The sequence below is a fragment of the Pavona decussata genome, unplaced genomic scaffold (genome assembly GCF_977016875.1).
Source record: "Pavona decussata unplaced genomic scaffold, jaPavDecu1.1 SCAFFOLD_98, whole genome shotgun sequence".
Classification (NCBI taxonomy): Eukaryota; Metazoa; Cnidaria; class Anthozoa; order Scleractinia; family Agariciidae; genus Pavona; species Pavona decussata.
This window is the reverse complement of record NW_028145514.1, coordinates 3,553,807-3,570,918: the sequence shown is the minus strand read 5'-3', so window position 1 is coordinate 3,570,918 and position 17,112 is coordinate 3,553,807. Positions and strand designations below refer to the sequence as shown.

Genomic DNA, 17,112 nt, shown 5'->3' with positions numbered 1-17,112 from the left:
GCCACCGCTGAGGCTTCTAGTACAAGCCCTTCGTCAGAGCGAAACAAGGAACTGTAGGTTGTGTGCAGGGGAGCTACGCTATTGGTGGAGGAATGGCAGCGTGAACAACAAGAATGAATTAGTCGAATGAAAAGCGTTCGTTGATTCTGTGGGGAATTTTATCCGCGTTGCAAAACTGCAGTTTGATATCTAATTTGCTGCCGGTCGTGAGTGGTAGTTAATTGCTTTGTTTCCCCTAACTTGTAATGGCCTTCACTTTATAAATTTATTAACGCTTCCATGTGAATTTGTAGAGGTGTTTTCGCTGGTCCTGAATAAATGAGCAAGTGTTTCTGTAGTTGTTTTTACAATTGGGCAGACCTTTATTTGTCTGCTGATGAGTTGCCAGTGATCCGTGGAAGTAAGAGCGCTTTGCTTCCTACTGAAGCTGATTTGAAGACCCTAATAGACTGCCGGGGAGTATTTTTCGACGTTGTTGACCAATCACAAATCTGACCATAAACCCCATTGCTTCGTGCTTTATGTTCTGTGAGAAAGCAGAAAATTGACTCTGCAGTGTAAAATTAAGTGTTGAAAGGAAACTACTCATTTTCTTACTGGGCATTGTCCTACAGGAAATGTCAGTGACGAGGTAAAGATAAAAATCTTTGACCTCGGTGGGATTCGAACCCACTATCCCCGGATTTTGATCCCCGATGTTCTAGCGACTCTTCCAGCACGTAAATTTACACTGAAGAGTTAATTCTCTAATTTGTCAGTTGTTTAACCAGTGCTGTGCGGTACAACATTTCATTCAGTGTACTATGGTTTAGTTATCAACTGCAGCAGGAATAACGCATTTCTCTTTCGTTACTTCCCCTTAGGACTTGGTCGAGGAAAGACTAAAAGGCAAGCTTGATAAACAATCTCAGCGCCGTTCGCCCAAGGTCAGTTGCAATAAAACGCTTTTCCTTTTATGTGACTCATAAAGTTCGCGTTGCAAACTAAAGCTCTGCGAGTACACATCTTGTAGTGTGATGAAGCCTGGGAGTTGGTTTTGGTTTTTATTTCTTTGGTAGTTTTATAGTTACTGTTCCGAAGCAAAATTGCTGTTCAGTTCGGAATAACCCTGTTTCTTGAACCTTGGTTTCACCAATTCGGAGTCACAAAAGTGACAAGAGGCTTTCTTCGAAATATCAAAATTCAACTTGATATCGAAGTCCACAAACAATGTTCATTTCTGTTGTTTGTGTCCTCTTGGCCTCATTGTCAAGCTGAATTTTGATTTATCGAAAGGAGCCTGTTAATCTCAAGTTTTCGAGATTATCGGACTGGTATTACCGTATCCCTCCCTCCCCCCCCCCCCCCTAAAAAAATCGCAAAATACACATATTTTAGTCGGATGTTATTCAAGCGCCCCCCCCCCCCCCTCCCTCCCCCTCAAAACTGGCACTGCAGTAAATCAGCCTAACAGCCACACGGACGACCCGTGATACACTTATCGTAGAGGAGTGAATGGCATAAAGGTCGAACAGTGAGCGGATTCGATTCCGTCTGTAACTTGGATTGTGTTTGACGCGACGCAAATGCGACGATTAAATTGTATCTCAAGAAACGGAAAATTCCAGAAGGCTTATTTGTGATTAACGTTCTTGCTACGCAGCACGAACGTGAGAGCTAATACAGTTCGAAACAATGTGCTGTTCATATAGCCCTCCTCTTGTTGTGGTCATGGATTAAAACAGACCATTGTGTTAAATTGCAGAGATATTTGGCTGTCACGTTGGCCATACGATATTTTGCCGTCCTGCTGCGTGAGCTCACTTGTTGATGAATACATAAAATATTTGTCTGCAAATATAATTTTTATGTCCTCTCTCTCATGCTAGGGGTCAATATAGTTGAGTAGTACTGGGGCTGGAGAAGGGTCAATTATAATTATGCGAATCCCCCTCCCAGGTTGTGCGGGGGTCATGTGATCAAACAGGCCATGTGTTTGCCATTCGCCTCCATTAATTGCGGTGAAGAAGTTTGCCCAGTTCTGAGGGCAGGGATAGAGGGCATCAAAGCTTTTTATCTTAAAATCCAGTGTAAACCGCGCTATTACTGTTCTAACCACTTTCCTCCTCTTTTAGCGCCCATTCGCACCTTCGCCACCGGGCACCAAAAAAGCTAAGCGCTTTGTGGCATTATTCGACTACGACCCTCATAAGTCCCAGGCATCTGAGCACCCTGAACTAGAGTTGAAGTTGAAAGAAGGGGACTTACTCACGGTATTTGGTGACATGGACATCAATGGGTATTTTGAAGCAGACCTGAATGGCGTTCGGGGACTGGTTCCTAGTCTGTACGTGGACGAGGTGGAGGGCGAGAATGATTCCGATCGTGAACTTGAGGAGCTTTTAACGAGGTCGCACAGAGACCCAGTGAAAGAGATTCCTTCTTACAAAGAAAACGAGCTTCTGGTAAGAGTAGTGTCCTGGAGGTCTTGTCTATTTTCCTAGGTTCGTTTCGGGTACGTCACCGAAACCGTAAGGGCCCGGGAGAAAGCCGTACGGGAACTTGGCAACAACTGATGGTCCTTTCTTTGCAGATTTATGTTTGAAACGTTTTTATCAAAAATTTACCCTGTTCTAAGTTTGAGACCACTAAAGGTTACTGTTTTTACACAAAATGCAAAATATCAAGAAACTTCTTGTTTCTATGTTTTTGCAGTTACATAGAGACACCATGTCCAGTGGTCAGGCCACGCCGTCATCAGGCGCCTCTTCCGATGGGTCTGAGCCACGTCGATGCATGGTGGCCCTTTATGATTACAATCCTTTCCATTCTGGAGCTCCTGGACGACCACCTCATGAGCAGCTGTCATTCAAAAAGGGCGAAGTCATGACTGCCTTTGGAGACATGGATGTGAATAATTTTTATCGTGTTGACCTCAACGGTAAGAACTGAAAAAACGTTTTTCCTTCTTTTATCAGTTTCATTAATCCCTAAGTCATTAGCTCCATTTTTTGATTGGTAACTTTTAGGGCGTTCGTCCACAAACCCAAACATAAGAACCACCTTGTACAACAGAACGAATAGCATCACAAAAAGGGACTGCTGGGTAGCTTTCATTTGTGTAGTGACACTTAAAATGAAGACCTTAATACTTACGCCTTCCCTAGCGAGGAATGGGTGCAAAATTGTGACCTCTTTTTGCGTTTTATTTCAGGTCAAACAGGATTTGTTCCTGGTCACTTGGTAGAAGAAGTTTCTTCATCTTCCTTCCTTCAGCCTGTAAGTCCAGTCCGCGTCCTCCATTTCCCTTTACCTTCTTGTAACGGGTACTTTTACCGTGTGTAAATAATGTTTTGTTTTTGGTCAGTTGTTATCGTCGTATGTTTTCTAATGTTTAAAGAAACTTGGAGGGGTTTATTCTAGAGTGCATGATTGCGGGATCACCTTAAATAAAAAAAATGTTACCGCATAAAATTTGTAGAAATGGCTCAAACATTACAGAAACCTGTAAAACTTTAGAACAAAATTTCATCTTCCAAATCGGTACTCTTAACGAACGCTTTTCATTCGATTAACTTACAGTCGACTCCCGATAACTCGAATCTTCAAGGGAAATTGAAAAAGGTTCGAGTTATCGAGGGTAAAATTATATAGAAAATGACCTGAAAGGAACGGAAAATTGGTTCGAGATAGCGCGAGGTTCGAGTTAGCGAGGGTTCGCCGAGTTATCGGGAGTCGACTGTATTCTTGTTGTCCTCGTTACCATGCTCCCACCAATAGCGTAGCTCCACTGCTCACCATATAAACACATACAACCTACAATTCCTTAATTCGCTCTGATGAAGGCCTAACGTCTGAAACCTCAGCACTCGAACCTCTTTATGATGGCCAATTTACCTTTAGTTATCAACTCTGTTGTTAAACCGACCAGCCAGCCGCAGCACTGCAGTTCCTTTAGAAACTAACCACTCAAACGTCGCCTGCGAGAGCAAGCGCCTTTTTGAAGCATTAGCCGGAAAAAGTGTCTGCTCTCACAGAGTAAGGTAAACATGGCGCACACATTTCGGGAAGGCTATGTTCCTATCATGGTAGTATTCTTTTCAAATCCTTCTATACTACACATGCACCTGAAAATGCTGCGCCACAAATGCTTTCTACTATCAAAGCACTGACAAAAAGTTCCTATCTGCTAAATCTTAAAGTATTAACTTTACAGCACCAATTTAACGTTAATGCTTACCTTCTGTAGTAGAAGCTGAAATGTCTTTGGTCCCTTTTAGTGAAAAATCCCCTCTTAAATCTCCAAAGGAAGGAGCTTATGGGCCCTAAGCATCTAGTTTCTAGAATAAACCCTGAACTTGTGCCCGTTTTGACTTCTTTCTTTCTTTTTCTATTAGACCAACAGCCGAGCTCCAGAAGAAATTTTAGGAATGCTGGACAACATCCAGGCCCGGAGACAGCCGAAAGGTTGGTTAAAACGGGCTGTTGAAACTGGTTGTAAGCATAGGTAGTACTGTATCTCTTTATGCACATGTCATGAAGTGATAGTAAAACAATAAAAATGAAGAAGCTTAACGCTAGGGGAAGGTGAATTATTGGTCTCGAAAATTCTTAACTACAAAGGGGTTCATTATACATCAACTTTTACGTTGAGATTGCTGTTTTAGCTTAGCCAATTAAATTCAACGACTTACCGCGTTAAACGTTTGTGCAGAAAATGACGAAAGTTGAAAACTATGAAAAGAAGACTTCCAAAACCCTTAGGCTTATGCTAGATCCTCAGAGGGAAAAATCGTCTATTATTGTTGAAGGAAAACAGCTTAAACTGATTTCATAGTCAGTTTTCAATGTACTTTTTAATTCTTTACTGTATCGTTCAATTCTTCTATGTATCTTTAAACTTCCTAGCCTCTACAAAAGACATAGTCACCCCTCCTGCTGTCACCACCAATGGCTATTCAACGCATGCGCACGGTGACGCTGCACCACCTCGTCACGTTCGTCTTCCCGGTAGCCCTCTGCCAAACGTCGGTTTGACAAGATTCAAACCATCACCAGAAGTGGCGAATCTAGGCCCTTCACCAAGAACGCCAGTTGTACCTGTGAACTCGACCCAGTCTCCTCAACGGCCTGTGCCGTTTGTGGTGGCGCAGAAACCAGTGACAACACCTTTAAAACCGTCGCCTTCAAAAGAGCTTGTTCCTGTTAGCTCAAACAGGTCTCGCTCTTCCAGGAAAGGTGCGTAACATTATGCATGTTTTCAAGGATGTCATTTCAAACTCCGCGTACGCGTTTTCGCCGAAGGTTATATTTTGGGCGATTGGAGGTATTGTAGGTTTTGCGGGTTCCAAATTTCAAAAAATCTTCTTAGAAAGAGGGATTTCGTAAGGGCATTCAATTGTTTGTGGTGGTGGTTCCAGTTGGTGATTGGCTAATGGTGTCCACAGTACAACATAGCTCAGCTTCTCTGTTCGCAAATTCTTGTATTTTCTTCAAAGTCCTAATATTCCCATTACTTCTCTCCTTATATATCTTATGGTTCTAGTTGGGAGAATCTGTGTAAACATCAAGACATTTTATCTTCAATGATTATTTCTTTATTCCTTTGTACCTGTGTTTTATTTAAATAGTGATATTCCGAGGAGATATTATATACTTGTCGCTATTGGAGCTAAAAGAGTTAAAATAATTGAGTTGTTGCCGGTTTCTGAGCTTAAGGCTTAAGCTGTTTGTATGTGGGCAAATTACCAAGGATTATTTTCTAATTTTCCTGAAAAAAAAAAAGCGGAGTTATACTGCAACTCTTAAAGAAAAGGTGGTTATGTGGTTGAAAACTGATCGAATTCCAGGTTTCAATTTCAACTGATGTGCTCTTTGTCTTCACCCAGTTCGCCCCAGTCCTCCAGGCTTCTTTCGAGTTCTGCGGCCAGTAAACCATGATGCCATGTTGTTGGCCTGGACACTACCGGAAATGGACGAGTTTGGGAGAAGCAATGGTCTGCCAGTCAAGGGATACAAGGTCAGGAAGCACCCCTTCGAGCGTTTGATATACGCTTCTCAAACCATTAAAAATTCTTGGAGAAAGCAGAAGTTCACCAAATTTTATGACAATTGGCCATTTCCTAATTGCTGTGAACCTCGTTATCAAAGCGAGGCTAAGTGCAAAGCTTTTCATATGAAAACTAGTTTTGTTTACATATGAAGGAAAACTAATTTTCATAATGAAAGCTTTGCACACTTTCATAATGAGGTTCAAAGCAACTCGGAAATGGGCTATTAAGATCACGTCTCCAAACCTCCTTCACGGTAGTGATTTCCTTTGTTTTCTTTTCACGAATTATTGATGAGTTTGAGAAAGTTTGATATAGCACAGTTTGAATAATTTCTTCCTCGGCTTCTGTTTCACCCGTCGCGAATCTCATTCGAGATTGATGATAGTTTGTTTGTCATGTCTTCCAGATCTATGCCAATAGTGATGTCAAACTGGATGTGCGGAGTCCTTACATGGCTAAGGTAACTTAAAATTGTGCTTCTTGTAATCGTTCTGTGTCGAAGCACTATTGATGGATGCAAAATTAGGAAGAAAATTAGGCGCCGTTCGTTGGTATATTTTGGTCAGCTTTAGATATTTAGATATGCCTGGATATGGCACCGAACCTGGAAATTGTTTAATTTGTTTTTACCTATTTCCCAATCACACCTGTTATTATTATTATTATTATTTATTTATTATTATTATTATTATTATTATTATTATTATTATTATTATTATTATTATTATTGTTATTATAAAAAGCTAAATTACTGTTGTTGTTGTTGTTTTTCGGTGTAACCAATCTTGATTTTTTTGCTTCACTATTTAGGCTTTAGTGGAAGATCTTGAACTCGGATTTCCCATCAAATTCAACATTAAAACTGTGGCTGAAAATGGCGTTTCGTCCGAGGCCGTGTCGACTACGTTTAACGAAACAATCAAAGGAAGTATAATGGTAAGGAAACAGGAAAACTTTTAAAGGCAGTGAAACATTGAGCACAAAATAAGTAATGTTCAACAAATAACATTGCAACATTGTCTTGTTATGTTGAACAAAAAAAAACCCTAACCCATTAAACATGTCCAACTCAACCGAATGTTCAGCATGTTGAACGTGAATATTAAGAGGTGTCGGCAAGCAGTCATGTAGGCGCAACATTGTTCAAAATTTGTGGTGCAAAGTTTACTAGAAGTACCCAAAAGTTGATGATATTGCTGAATTAATAAGATTTGACCTGAGTGGTTTTGAGCGGCTATCCTGGCATGCATTGCATGCCTGTTGTGATCAAATACAACCTTGATTTGAACGTGAAATTTTAGGAACGTTAAACAACGAGAACGTTAGCCGTGTCCTTTTTAAGCGCGCTCACGGTTAGGAAAACCCAGCTGTGGGTGCACAGGCTACCGTCAGAGAACGCAGAAGGAAAAACGACCTACTTCTGGTCCCATTGTTATCGTCCGTTGATGCTGTTGTTGAAAATAATGGTGATTTTGACCCATTTTTTTTTCCTTTTTGGCAGGATTCATATGGAGAATCATTTGAGGTAGGCGTTCTTTCCTGCAAGGTTTTGGGCAAAACTAATAAATAGAAAACATTTAGACATAATTTGCACAATATTCATTTGTTTTTCTCTCTCCCCTTGAAGGATTCGGGAGACGAACAACAGCGCTATAGAACGGTAAGGCGTTGTTGTTTTATTATCACGCTATCCTTTTTTGAAAGGAAAAAGTAAGGCATTGTTGTTCTTTTGTTTTTTTAGTTTGTGGCCCTGTACGACTACGATCCATTCAAAAGCTCGCCGAACCCGAATCCTGCGAGTGAATTGGCGTTCAAAGAAGGAGACATTCTGAGAGTGTTTGACACATCAAGGAAGGATGGCTTCTACGTAGGAAAGGTATTGTTCATTGTTTTGCGCTGAGAGTCAAACCTTGGAAGTGTGGCATTGTAGATGAGCGCATTGATAAGTGGTTGCGTTTGTAACGCTATATAAGGTGGTTCTAACTTTTGAAATCCTAAAGAGAGCGTTGCATTAGATGGTGAAGTATGCCCACCCAAGCGTAGATATCTGTACAGTACTCACTTATGGTGCTGTTTTATTGTACTGCACAAGATGAAAATACCTTTCGTGACAAGCCGAGTATACTTTTGTTCTTGTTTACGTGTGTTGCGTTTCTTTAAGAACTCTTGTGTCTCTTCGAAATCTGCTTCTATTTTACTTATGGGCGGGGTGTTCTATTAATTTTCGCGTCGGTTTTTGCATATGAAACTTCCTTCACATTTTCTCTTCCTGCCCAGTCTCTTACCCAGCGTCCTCAGTGAAATTCTTTGACCAGCGGCTGGTCGCCTGGAGAGAACCTGGGGTACTGGAATTTGATAGTCCCTAGAGTATCTCCAGGCAACCAACCGCTGGCTAAAGAGCCTGAGGACTCTAGGTACCAGATTGCTCTCTTCCCAGTTCCAAATGGTACCGGCGACATACTGCTGGGGTAATCGTGCGATGGACTAACATATCCTCTTGGGGGGAGGGGAGGGGGAGGAGGGAGAGGGATTAGGAGTAGTTCTCTTAGTTACTTCATACTATGGAGACCGACGCTTATAACGCCAGTAGCTGTGGGACACTAGGGTTCTGAAGACTCCATTTTGCTGCTGCTGCTGATCCTGTGTGTTTTGTTGACGATTCCTTTTGTATTGACAGCTTAAGAACAAGAGCGGACTCATACCATCCAACTTTGTAGAGGAAGTAGCTGTCGCTACGCCTCGCAGACTGGCGGCTGCTAAGGTAATCACTTGACATTGAACACTTCGCATTCCTGTTAAGCCTGCCTGTAGTTAAGGCTGCAAAAGTAACTCCCCATTTCTTCTTCTTTTTATTTTCAGATCAGTTGTTGTTCAGATATTCGATAGAAGTCTGTGTTTGACGATTGTTTTGTTCATAAAACTGAACAATTTTCCACTTGCAATATTTGCAGTTAAGTGCGCACCCAAAAGAAAAAAGTTGGGTCGAATGAAAACAAAACGAGGTGTAAATCTTAGTCAAATTTTTTCTGTTGTTTCGAACACTTTGGAACACCTTTGGACGAAGGATCACAGTCGGCTAACATTCAAACCTTTTCAGAAAATTCGGCCGCTACATTTCTGAGCAAAGTGAATAGATTTTTCACGTTACAAATTCGTGTACATACTGTAGGCAATAAGTAAAACAATTAATGTTCCCAACTCTCTCTAATTTGGACATTTTTCTGCAGAAACGACAAGCAGCTCTCCCCAGCCCTACTCGGCCCTTCTCAAGAGAGAGTAGTTCTAGTGGAGGTGTCGGTTCACCATCCCTCGTAACAAAAGATTCCGCGCCACCCAGGAGAAAGGTAAACAAATCTGATTTAGTTTGAGGGATTTTTTTTCTTTCTTGTTGCGTAGTTAAGGAAAACCATAGATAGAGGTGCGACACTTTGTCTTAAAGGACCCTAGTCAGCCTCCGCCATTTTCGATGCCATCGAAATTATTGATATTGCATGGTGAAGCAAAATCTTATTGCTTAACTATAAGTTGTGTTCCTGAAAGTATGTTTCATTATCTTTAGTAGTTTCACAGTGATTTCTTTCATTTCGACACGCTCCGAATAAAATATAATAGCCAAACTCTCATAAAACAAAGATAACATATATTCATATATAACAAAAACAAAGGTGTGGCTGACTAGGGCCCTTTAAGTGGGACAATAGAGACCTTAAGATTGAGGTTTTTCGGCATTTCCCGCGAACCGCGAACGTCAAGAAGTCATGTGACCAGTGCCTTGCCGTCAGGTTTGCGGTTTGAGGTTCACGTTTGTACGGCAAGACCACGCTCTAGAGGTAAGTGATTTACCGCAAGTTTTTGTGCACCCTAAAACATCACAGTCCCACGTTTGAGAGGAAATACTACTATTTAGGACTATTTCGCTTATTAATTATCGAGTTCTTTTTCATAGAAATGTAATTTAGTTTATACTGCCATGTAGTGTCTTAATAAACGTATCTATCTATCTATCTATCTGAAGACGATTTCTCAGCTAAGTGAACGAACGAATGAATTGAAAACAACTGAACATGGCAGCCGGCTATTTGTTGCTGGAACTGTTTTGCCAGCCGGATTACTTTGTGGTTAAACTACGATAAACAAAGTAAAATAAAAGCAGATTTCTGATGATATGTGAATGTATACTAGAAATAAGAAATCGAGATCTTCATCGCTCGAAGACGAGCCTTCAGAGCTGCTATCATCCAGCTGCATAACGTCCAGCAGATCTTTATAGTCTTGTCTGATTTAAAGAGGGTCAGTGATTTAGTGTTCTGCTCTCATTAATCAATAAAATCCAACAAACACATCAAAATTCACATCTCTCCTTCGAGCAGCAGCCATCTTGTTTTGCACTAATTTCTCAGAATTCACCGGTGCTATCACCCGTGGATCTTAAGTCTCAGAAATGGTCAGACGGCTAACGTGAAACCGCTAACCGCAAACCGCGGTTTGGCGTTTGCGGTAAGATGGCCAAACCTCGATCTTAAGGTCTCTAATTATCCTCGTGGGGCGCCTCTTCACGCTTCATAAAAAACAAAGACAAAAACAACACTTTTCAGTGGTTGTCCTTCGTTTGTGGGCGCATGCGCAAACGAATCTTCTGGTTTTAAGATCCAGAAGTGATCAGTATCTTCAGGGCCCACTTGTTCGAAGCCCGATTAAGCTAATCCTGGATTAACGCGAACTTTGATCCGAGTTTAATTACTAATCTATAAAGATTCTTCCAAAAGATTTTTGTCCTTCTGTACTGACTTAGACTTTTCTTTACCTTAAGCTTGACATTAGCCTATAAACCCTTTTTTTGATGAAATCCTCGATTAACTTTCAATCGTTGATTAGCGTTAATCGGCCTTCGAACAACCGGGCCCTGCAGGTTTCTGTCAATATCTCTACGGTTGTGTTGTACGATTACAACCCAGGTGTTAATTCAGTTTCTCTCAATATCTCCTGTGATAACCAGTGAGGAGAACTTGTGTTTTGATACAGGGGCTTAAAGAATTTTGTGCGTACATAATACTGCTGAGCTCGCGAACAACTGAAACTCTGACTGTGGTTCTACTTTCGTTACTTGTATTCTTTGAGTCCTGTGCACCATTGTGCTAGTTGTGAAGCCACATTAATTTGAGATGGAGACTCTGTAGGAAAAATTAATCTCAGGCTTGTATTTTATCCCTGTTTTCAGGTAATGGTTGCGTTGTATGATTACAACCCAGAGGTTCAATCACCGCAAGATAACCCTGACTCTGAACTGCCTTTCAAGAAAGGACAAATGCTTACTGTTGTTGGAGAGATGGTGAGCGGGCAATTACTCAAGAAAAACACCGTTACATATATCTTATCAGATGGGTTATTGTATAGTGTTGCTGTATATTTTAACGAGTTATGCTGTCAAAATATAACAAAGGAGTTAAAATATTGCGGTGATACTAAACACCAAAACACCTAAAAAGAGATTTATTTCTATCTTAAGTTCTTCTTTTAAGTAGCAAAGAAATCTATGGGGAAAACTAAAGCAAGATGAGCGAAACCGAACCGGTTTTTGACAGTACAGACAACTAACTGCACAAATATTGCGTCTTATTATTCAACACATTGTAACACTGCTGTAATGTGGTCATGGTGCTCTCAATATTCGTCGTCCGCACACAACAGATAGCTTGCGATATGCGTAATTTCGCGATTTCTAAGTATCAGGCAATATTACGCGCGACTTAGCAGGATAATTGTTAAATAGTTGTCATGGTTTTCTTTTGGGCGTCATTCAAAGAGTACTAGCTGGAGTTGGTTAATGATAACATTTACTTCACTTAAATTACAGTAAATGAGCTGATTAGGCGAAAGATGGTTTGTCCTTAGTAAGATCTGTGGTTCGCATCCCCCCCGCCCCCCTGAATAACTACGAAATACCAATTTAATTTCGTTAGATATCAGATCTAGTCAAATACGGTATGCAAACTACGTCATGCACAGTGCTTTACACAGCCGACTCCCGATAAGTCGAACCTTCAAGGGAAATTGAAAAAGGTTCAAGTTATCGGGAGTTCGAGTTATCGAGGGTAAAATTATATAGAAAATGACCTGGGAGGAAAGGAAAATTGGTTCGAGTTAGCGCGAGGTTCGAGTTAGCGAGGGTTCGAGTTATCGGGAGTCGACTGTGTTACTCAGTGTTATTCACTCGTTAGTGTGTATAACTGAAAATAAAACTTACTGGTTGGCTGTGCTCTGTCATTTATTCTATGCTACTACTCAAGTCGTGAATAAAACTCGCAAGTGACTACTTTCCATAATGTCACCTCAATAAGAGGAAAGTTTATTATGGGACAGTATTGATGCATATTTCTTTTCTCCTCTCCATTTCAGCGTGCGGATGGTTTCTTTCACGCAGATATGAATGGTCAGCTGGGGCTTGTTCCAGGAAGTTTTCTCGACGAGTTTATCAACGGGGTATGATTTAACAAAAGAAACGCTGATTTCGAGATCTAGCTCTGTGCGCCTGGCCTATTAACCAATTGAAGGGCTAAGAGCATAATAGTCTTTTGTCGAATTTTGGGCCGATTTTTTATTTTTCTCAGATTTGCCTGAATGTTAGCATGTGGCTTTCAATTTACTCAGACAACATCGTTCTGTTTTTTCTTCTGGTTTACGCTTAGTTTTCGAGAAAACCCAGGTCAAAATACCGAGTCGACGTAGTCAGTGAAATAAAAGAAAGCAAAGAAGCGGAGCAACAGATGCTTTGCAGGGACAAAATACAGCGATGTTCTTTGTTATGTTAGGCGCTGAGTTTCAGATTTAGCGCGGTGCTCCTAGCCTATTAAAAAAATAGAGTATACACCACATGCTTTTTATATAATGGAGTCGCTTAACATTTTTGTTGTTTTGCAGGAAATCGACAGCGGTCTGGAGTCAGGAAGACGCGTGTCATTTGAAAAAGGAAGAACGCAACGCCTTCTTGGGGAACTGAACCGAGTGTAGACCATGCGTGTGTCCTAAAAGAGTTCTCATTTCCAGTAAGACAAAGTATGGCTTATACTGGTTGTGATTACGGACAAACCTCCATCATTGAAATTAAGATTGAAGAGTAAGACTTTTGCCAGCTCTTAAAGAGTTGAAAATGAGCAGTTTTTACAAATTTTAATTCCCGTTTTTTTTATATCTGAAAACTGCTTTACAGGCTGTACATTGCAGTGGTACGTAAATAGCATATAAATAGGAAAAGATTTTTTATTCTGTACAGGAAGACATCTTGATATCACAACAATCGGTGGATGTAAAGACAGTTTACTTTAGAAAGTGCTTCAATATTATTATAATATATTATGACATTTATTGCAAAGTTATACGGTAAACGATATTTATGAAAGATGTCAATGAGCGAATTTTTAAAACCAGCCACGTTTTCTTTTATCAGTAAAGAACTAATTATCCGCTCAGTTGCTTGGTTTATTACCTTGTAATTTTATGTAGAAGTTATTTTTTCGTTTTAAATTTTTATTGTTTGATTATTCATGAGCGATTTTCTCCATCTCTTCGAGAACAATTGTACAACACGCGCTCTCTTTTTAACACGCCACATCGTGGCAAATATACCAGAATTACTAAGAAATCAACGTATTTTAAAAATTTCTTTATGAGCTTGATAAGGGATTATTGTCTTATGCCAAGCTACAACAATTTACTTATTTGAAATGTTCTATTGTTTGAGTAACATAACCTATCACACTCTTGTCCACTTTCTCGCATGCTTAAAACATCCCGTGAAATCCCCCTTTTCATTACTCAGAAACCAACGCCTACTCGAGCTATATCAAAGCCATCGAAGGGTGTCTCGGCGTGTTAAACAGTTATCAATTCTTTTGCCAAAATTAAAGTCTTCATACAGTTCAATCCTTGGGGAAAGCGTTTATCAGAAAAAAAATATAATGAATACGTACAACGAAGTTTGGGGAAGAAAAGGGGTCTTCACCTTTGCAAAGTAACAATTGAGACAGCATATAGTCCCCATGATCTGGCGTTTCCAATGAAGTTTGTTTTGTTTGATCAGCAAAATCAAAAATTTCCTTTGAAGTGGGGTGAATCTCTTAACTGTAACAAGAAAAGATATTTTGCATTATATTGATGACAGAGTGTCTAATGTGTCCCATCTTCCAGCGTAAATCAAAGGGTTTAGCGATGAATTGAGTAGCATCACCGTGAGGGAGTAATACAAAACATGGAGCTGAGTGGTGTTAGGTCCAGAGACAATCACAGCAATATTAATGCAGGCGCCTGGTAAGGGTTAGCGATGAATTGAGTAACACCATCGTCCCAGAGTAAAGAATAATATGTCTTGTAGTTATGTTCGATCCAGAGATGATCTCAACAATATTAAGGCAGGCGCCTGGTAAATAACAAAGCAAAAACACCAGATAAACGTAAAATGAACCAACGGCTAATTTTACATGCCTTGCAACAGTCGCCATCATTTCCCGGTCCTGTCCTTCGTCTTGCTGCGATTGTAGGGATCGAATTTGATTTCTGTGGCGTCGAACAGTTGAATAGATCTTCAGTAAACGACTGTGTTCAATGCTAGACAGACAAATTGAATCGCGATATAAATTTTTCGCCTGTCGTGTGCCGGGATCCACCAAGGGAAAGACGAAGAAATGAGGTGAACATCATTATTAAGGTCACAACAGCAACAGCACGCTTGTGATTGACAAACTCCTGATATCTGAGTTTAAGATGAATGGCTAAGAATCTGTCAACAGTCAGCGCCAACACACCAAAGTACGAAGCCCAGGATAAAATAATACTAGTGGACATTAGAACTGCGAAAGACGTGTTCCTTAAGGCTGCATTATAATTATCTTCCGCATTGGTTTGTTCCAAACCCATGGCAAGGAGTGCGATATTTAAAGGGTGAGCCAGTAACCCAACACTAAGATCAGGAACAGCGAGACTAAGGAGCAATGTTTTCAAAGGCTTTGGTAACGATGAAGTTTTTCTTATGGCGTGGATTGTGATACTGTTCAACATGATGGCGGTATAACATAAGAAAGCGTTGAAAATGATATTAACAACGTATGTGAAAGAGAATTCTGCTTTGTTCATTGTATAGAACGTTCTAACAGTACAGTGATCGTAAAGATTTTTAGAAATCCAGTTACTTTCCAAGTTTTATATGCAAAGTGAGAGTTTAAGTTACGTCTGTGAGTTTGGACAAAAGACGATTCCCTTCAGGAGCCCGCAGATGGTTCAATAATCAATGATATTTCAAAAATTATAGTTGCAAGACATCGGATTCGTCAAATTTCTGTGGGTTCTCTGTGTCGTTCACTTCGACTTTGTTAAATCTGTAGCTACAACTTCGCTTCAATGCAACGCAACAAGGAACTTGTTCTTTGCAGTGGCGTAGCCAGCCTATAAGCCATTAAGCCCGGCTTGACAGGATTCTGCATGATTTTATGCTTTCGTCAGCCGAAAGGCTCACAATTCAATAGTGAATCCCCCTCTCTTTCAACACCGTATTTTTTTTGTTACTTTTTCTGCTCACCATTCAATCGTAAAACCCCGCTATTATCAAAGTGTTTTAATTTTCTTTTGACAAATAAAACCATAACTTTAAAAACAATATGTATGAAAAAAAAATTGCTCAAAGGTTGTACTTTAAAGAAAGCAAAGACGAGTCACGGAAAGTCAGTGACAGTTACGCTCAAGATGTTTGTCATTAACGAAGGCCGTTATGAACCGTTACTTTTCTTGTTAATTCATATAATCCGAGTAGGAATCAGCTTTGCTTTTGTACAAAGCAAAGGATTAGATTTTCGACTGTCAGCGATAAAAGCAGTATAACCACCTGTTCAGTGCATCATGACCATATTTGGGCAGTGTTACAATGTGTTGACTAATGAAAGTTGATATCAGGCTAAATTTTCGCTGTCCATCAAAATAAAAAATAAATAAATATTAAAATATGAAGCATAAATCTGTCTGGATTTTTAAGAAAGTAGCTAAAGAAATTTCAGTTTTTGTTTACTTTTCTTGAGATATTAAGCATTTTCCATTGAATTTCAGGTCAATAAGTACATAGAATACAAGGGTCATTAGTAGACGTTTCCAAAATAGAGATATCCCCCCCCTCCCCGCTCGTCCCTGTATATGGACTCATCTGTTTTACTCAGTCAGCCCCATTCTCTCTCAAGCGTCTATAAACTCCACAACGGATCTTGTCGGCGCGAATAAAGTCATAACATCTGTTTTTTTTTTGTTTTTGTTTTTGTTTTTTTTTGCTTAGTATTTTTACTTGGGTGTCCTGTAGAGCCCAATTTTTTCGTAGACCTCAATAGTGCAATAGGGCTCTACTGCGCATGCGCTAAATGTAGGCAAGAATGGGCATGTACTGAGCCGGTTACTGTATCTGTTGATGGAACGCAAACGTAACAAAGTTTAAGTTGTCGTATAATTTTTTTAGAAAAAGTGCTTAAATAAGTATTTTCGAGTGAGCATAACTCAAAAACGAGCTTGATGACCCCATTTTTTTAACATGTATTGTAATCAGCATGCCAAGATGCGACTTTTGTCACCAATTTTTCGGTTTCTGTTTGGGAACTGTTTATCATTATTATGCAGCATTGTAAACATCTATATGCTGATGATCCTTAAAAGGCACTATAGGGCGCTATAGCGTGACCTAAAGGCAATTTTTCCAGTGAAAATTTTTAAAGTTACTTGATAGATAAAATCAACCGAATCCTAATTATTATTATTATTATTATTATTATTATTATAATTATTATTATTATTATTATTATTATTATTATTATTATTATTATTATTATTATTATGACATTTATGGCAAAGTTAGACGGTAAAAGACATTAACGGTGAGCGAATTTTTTCTTTTTAGAATTACCATCCACTGTTTCTTATCAGTAAAGAACTAATTATCCGCTGGGATACTTGATTTATTATATTGTAATTCCTTGGTGTACCAGTTTATTTTTCTTTTCAAAATTTCATTGCTTGAATCATGAGCGATTTTCTCCATCCCTTCGAGAATACTTGT

At 39.7% G+C, this 17,112-nt stretch overlaps 1 protein-coding gene across 14 annotated transcripts in view; it reads left to right on the top strand.

The window, feature by feature from the left end:
* LOC146472729 (uncharacterized) overlaps positions 1 to 13,496 on the top strand; it is a 70,163-nt gene extending 56,667 nt beyond the window's left edge. For all 14 annotated transcript variants that reach the window (XM_085119450.1, XM_085119437.1, XM_085119449.1 and 11 more), the window contains 17 exons: positions 864 to 926; positions 2,115 to 2,444; positions 2,695 to 2,920; positions 3,194 to 3,258; positions 4,377 to 4,446; positions 4,888 to 5,217; positions 5,868 to 5,998; positions 6,439 to 6,492; positions 6,843 to 6,968; positions 7,534 to 7,557; positions 7,660 to 7,692; positions 7,774 to 7,908; positions 8,710 to 8,793; positions 9,260 to 9,376; positions 11,251 to 11,361; positions 12,429 to 12,512; positions 12,951 to 13,496. In XM_085119450.1, coding sequence (XP_084975576.1) covers positions 864 to 926; positions 2,115 to 2,444; positions 2,695 to 2,920; positions 3,194 to 3,258; positions 4,377 to 4,446; positions 4,888 to 5,217; positions 5,868 to 5,998; positions 6,439 to 6,492; positions 6,843 to 6,968; positions 7,534 to 7,557; positions 7,660 to 7,692; positions 7,774 to 7,908; positions 8,710 to 8,793; positions 9,260 to 9,376; positions 11,251 to 11,361; positions 12,429 to 12,512; positions 12,951 to 13,040 — 2,073 coding nt within the window. In that variant the 3' untranslated portion in view covers positions 13,041 to 13,496. The remainder of the gene's footprint in view (positions 1 to 863; positions 927 to 2,114; positions 2,445 to 2,694; positions 2,921 to 3,193; positions 3,259 to 4,376; positions 4,447 to 4,887; positions 5,218 to 5,867; positions 5,999 to 6,438; positions 6,493 to 6,842; positions 6,969 to 7,533; positions 7,558 to 7,659; positions 7,693 to 7,773; positions 7,909 to 8,709; positions 8,794 to 9,259; positions 9,377 to 11,250; positions 11,362 to 12,428; positions 12,513 to 12,950) is intronic.
* The last annotated feature ends 3,616 nt before the right edge of the window (positions 13,497 to 17,112 follow it).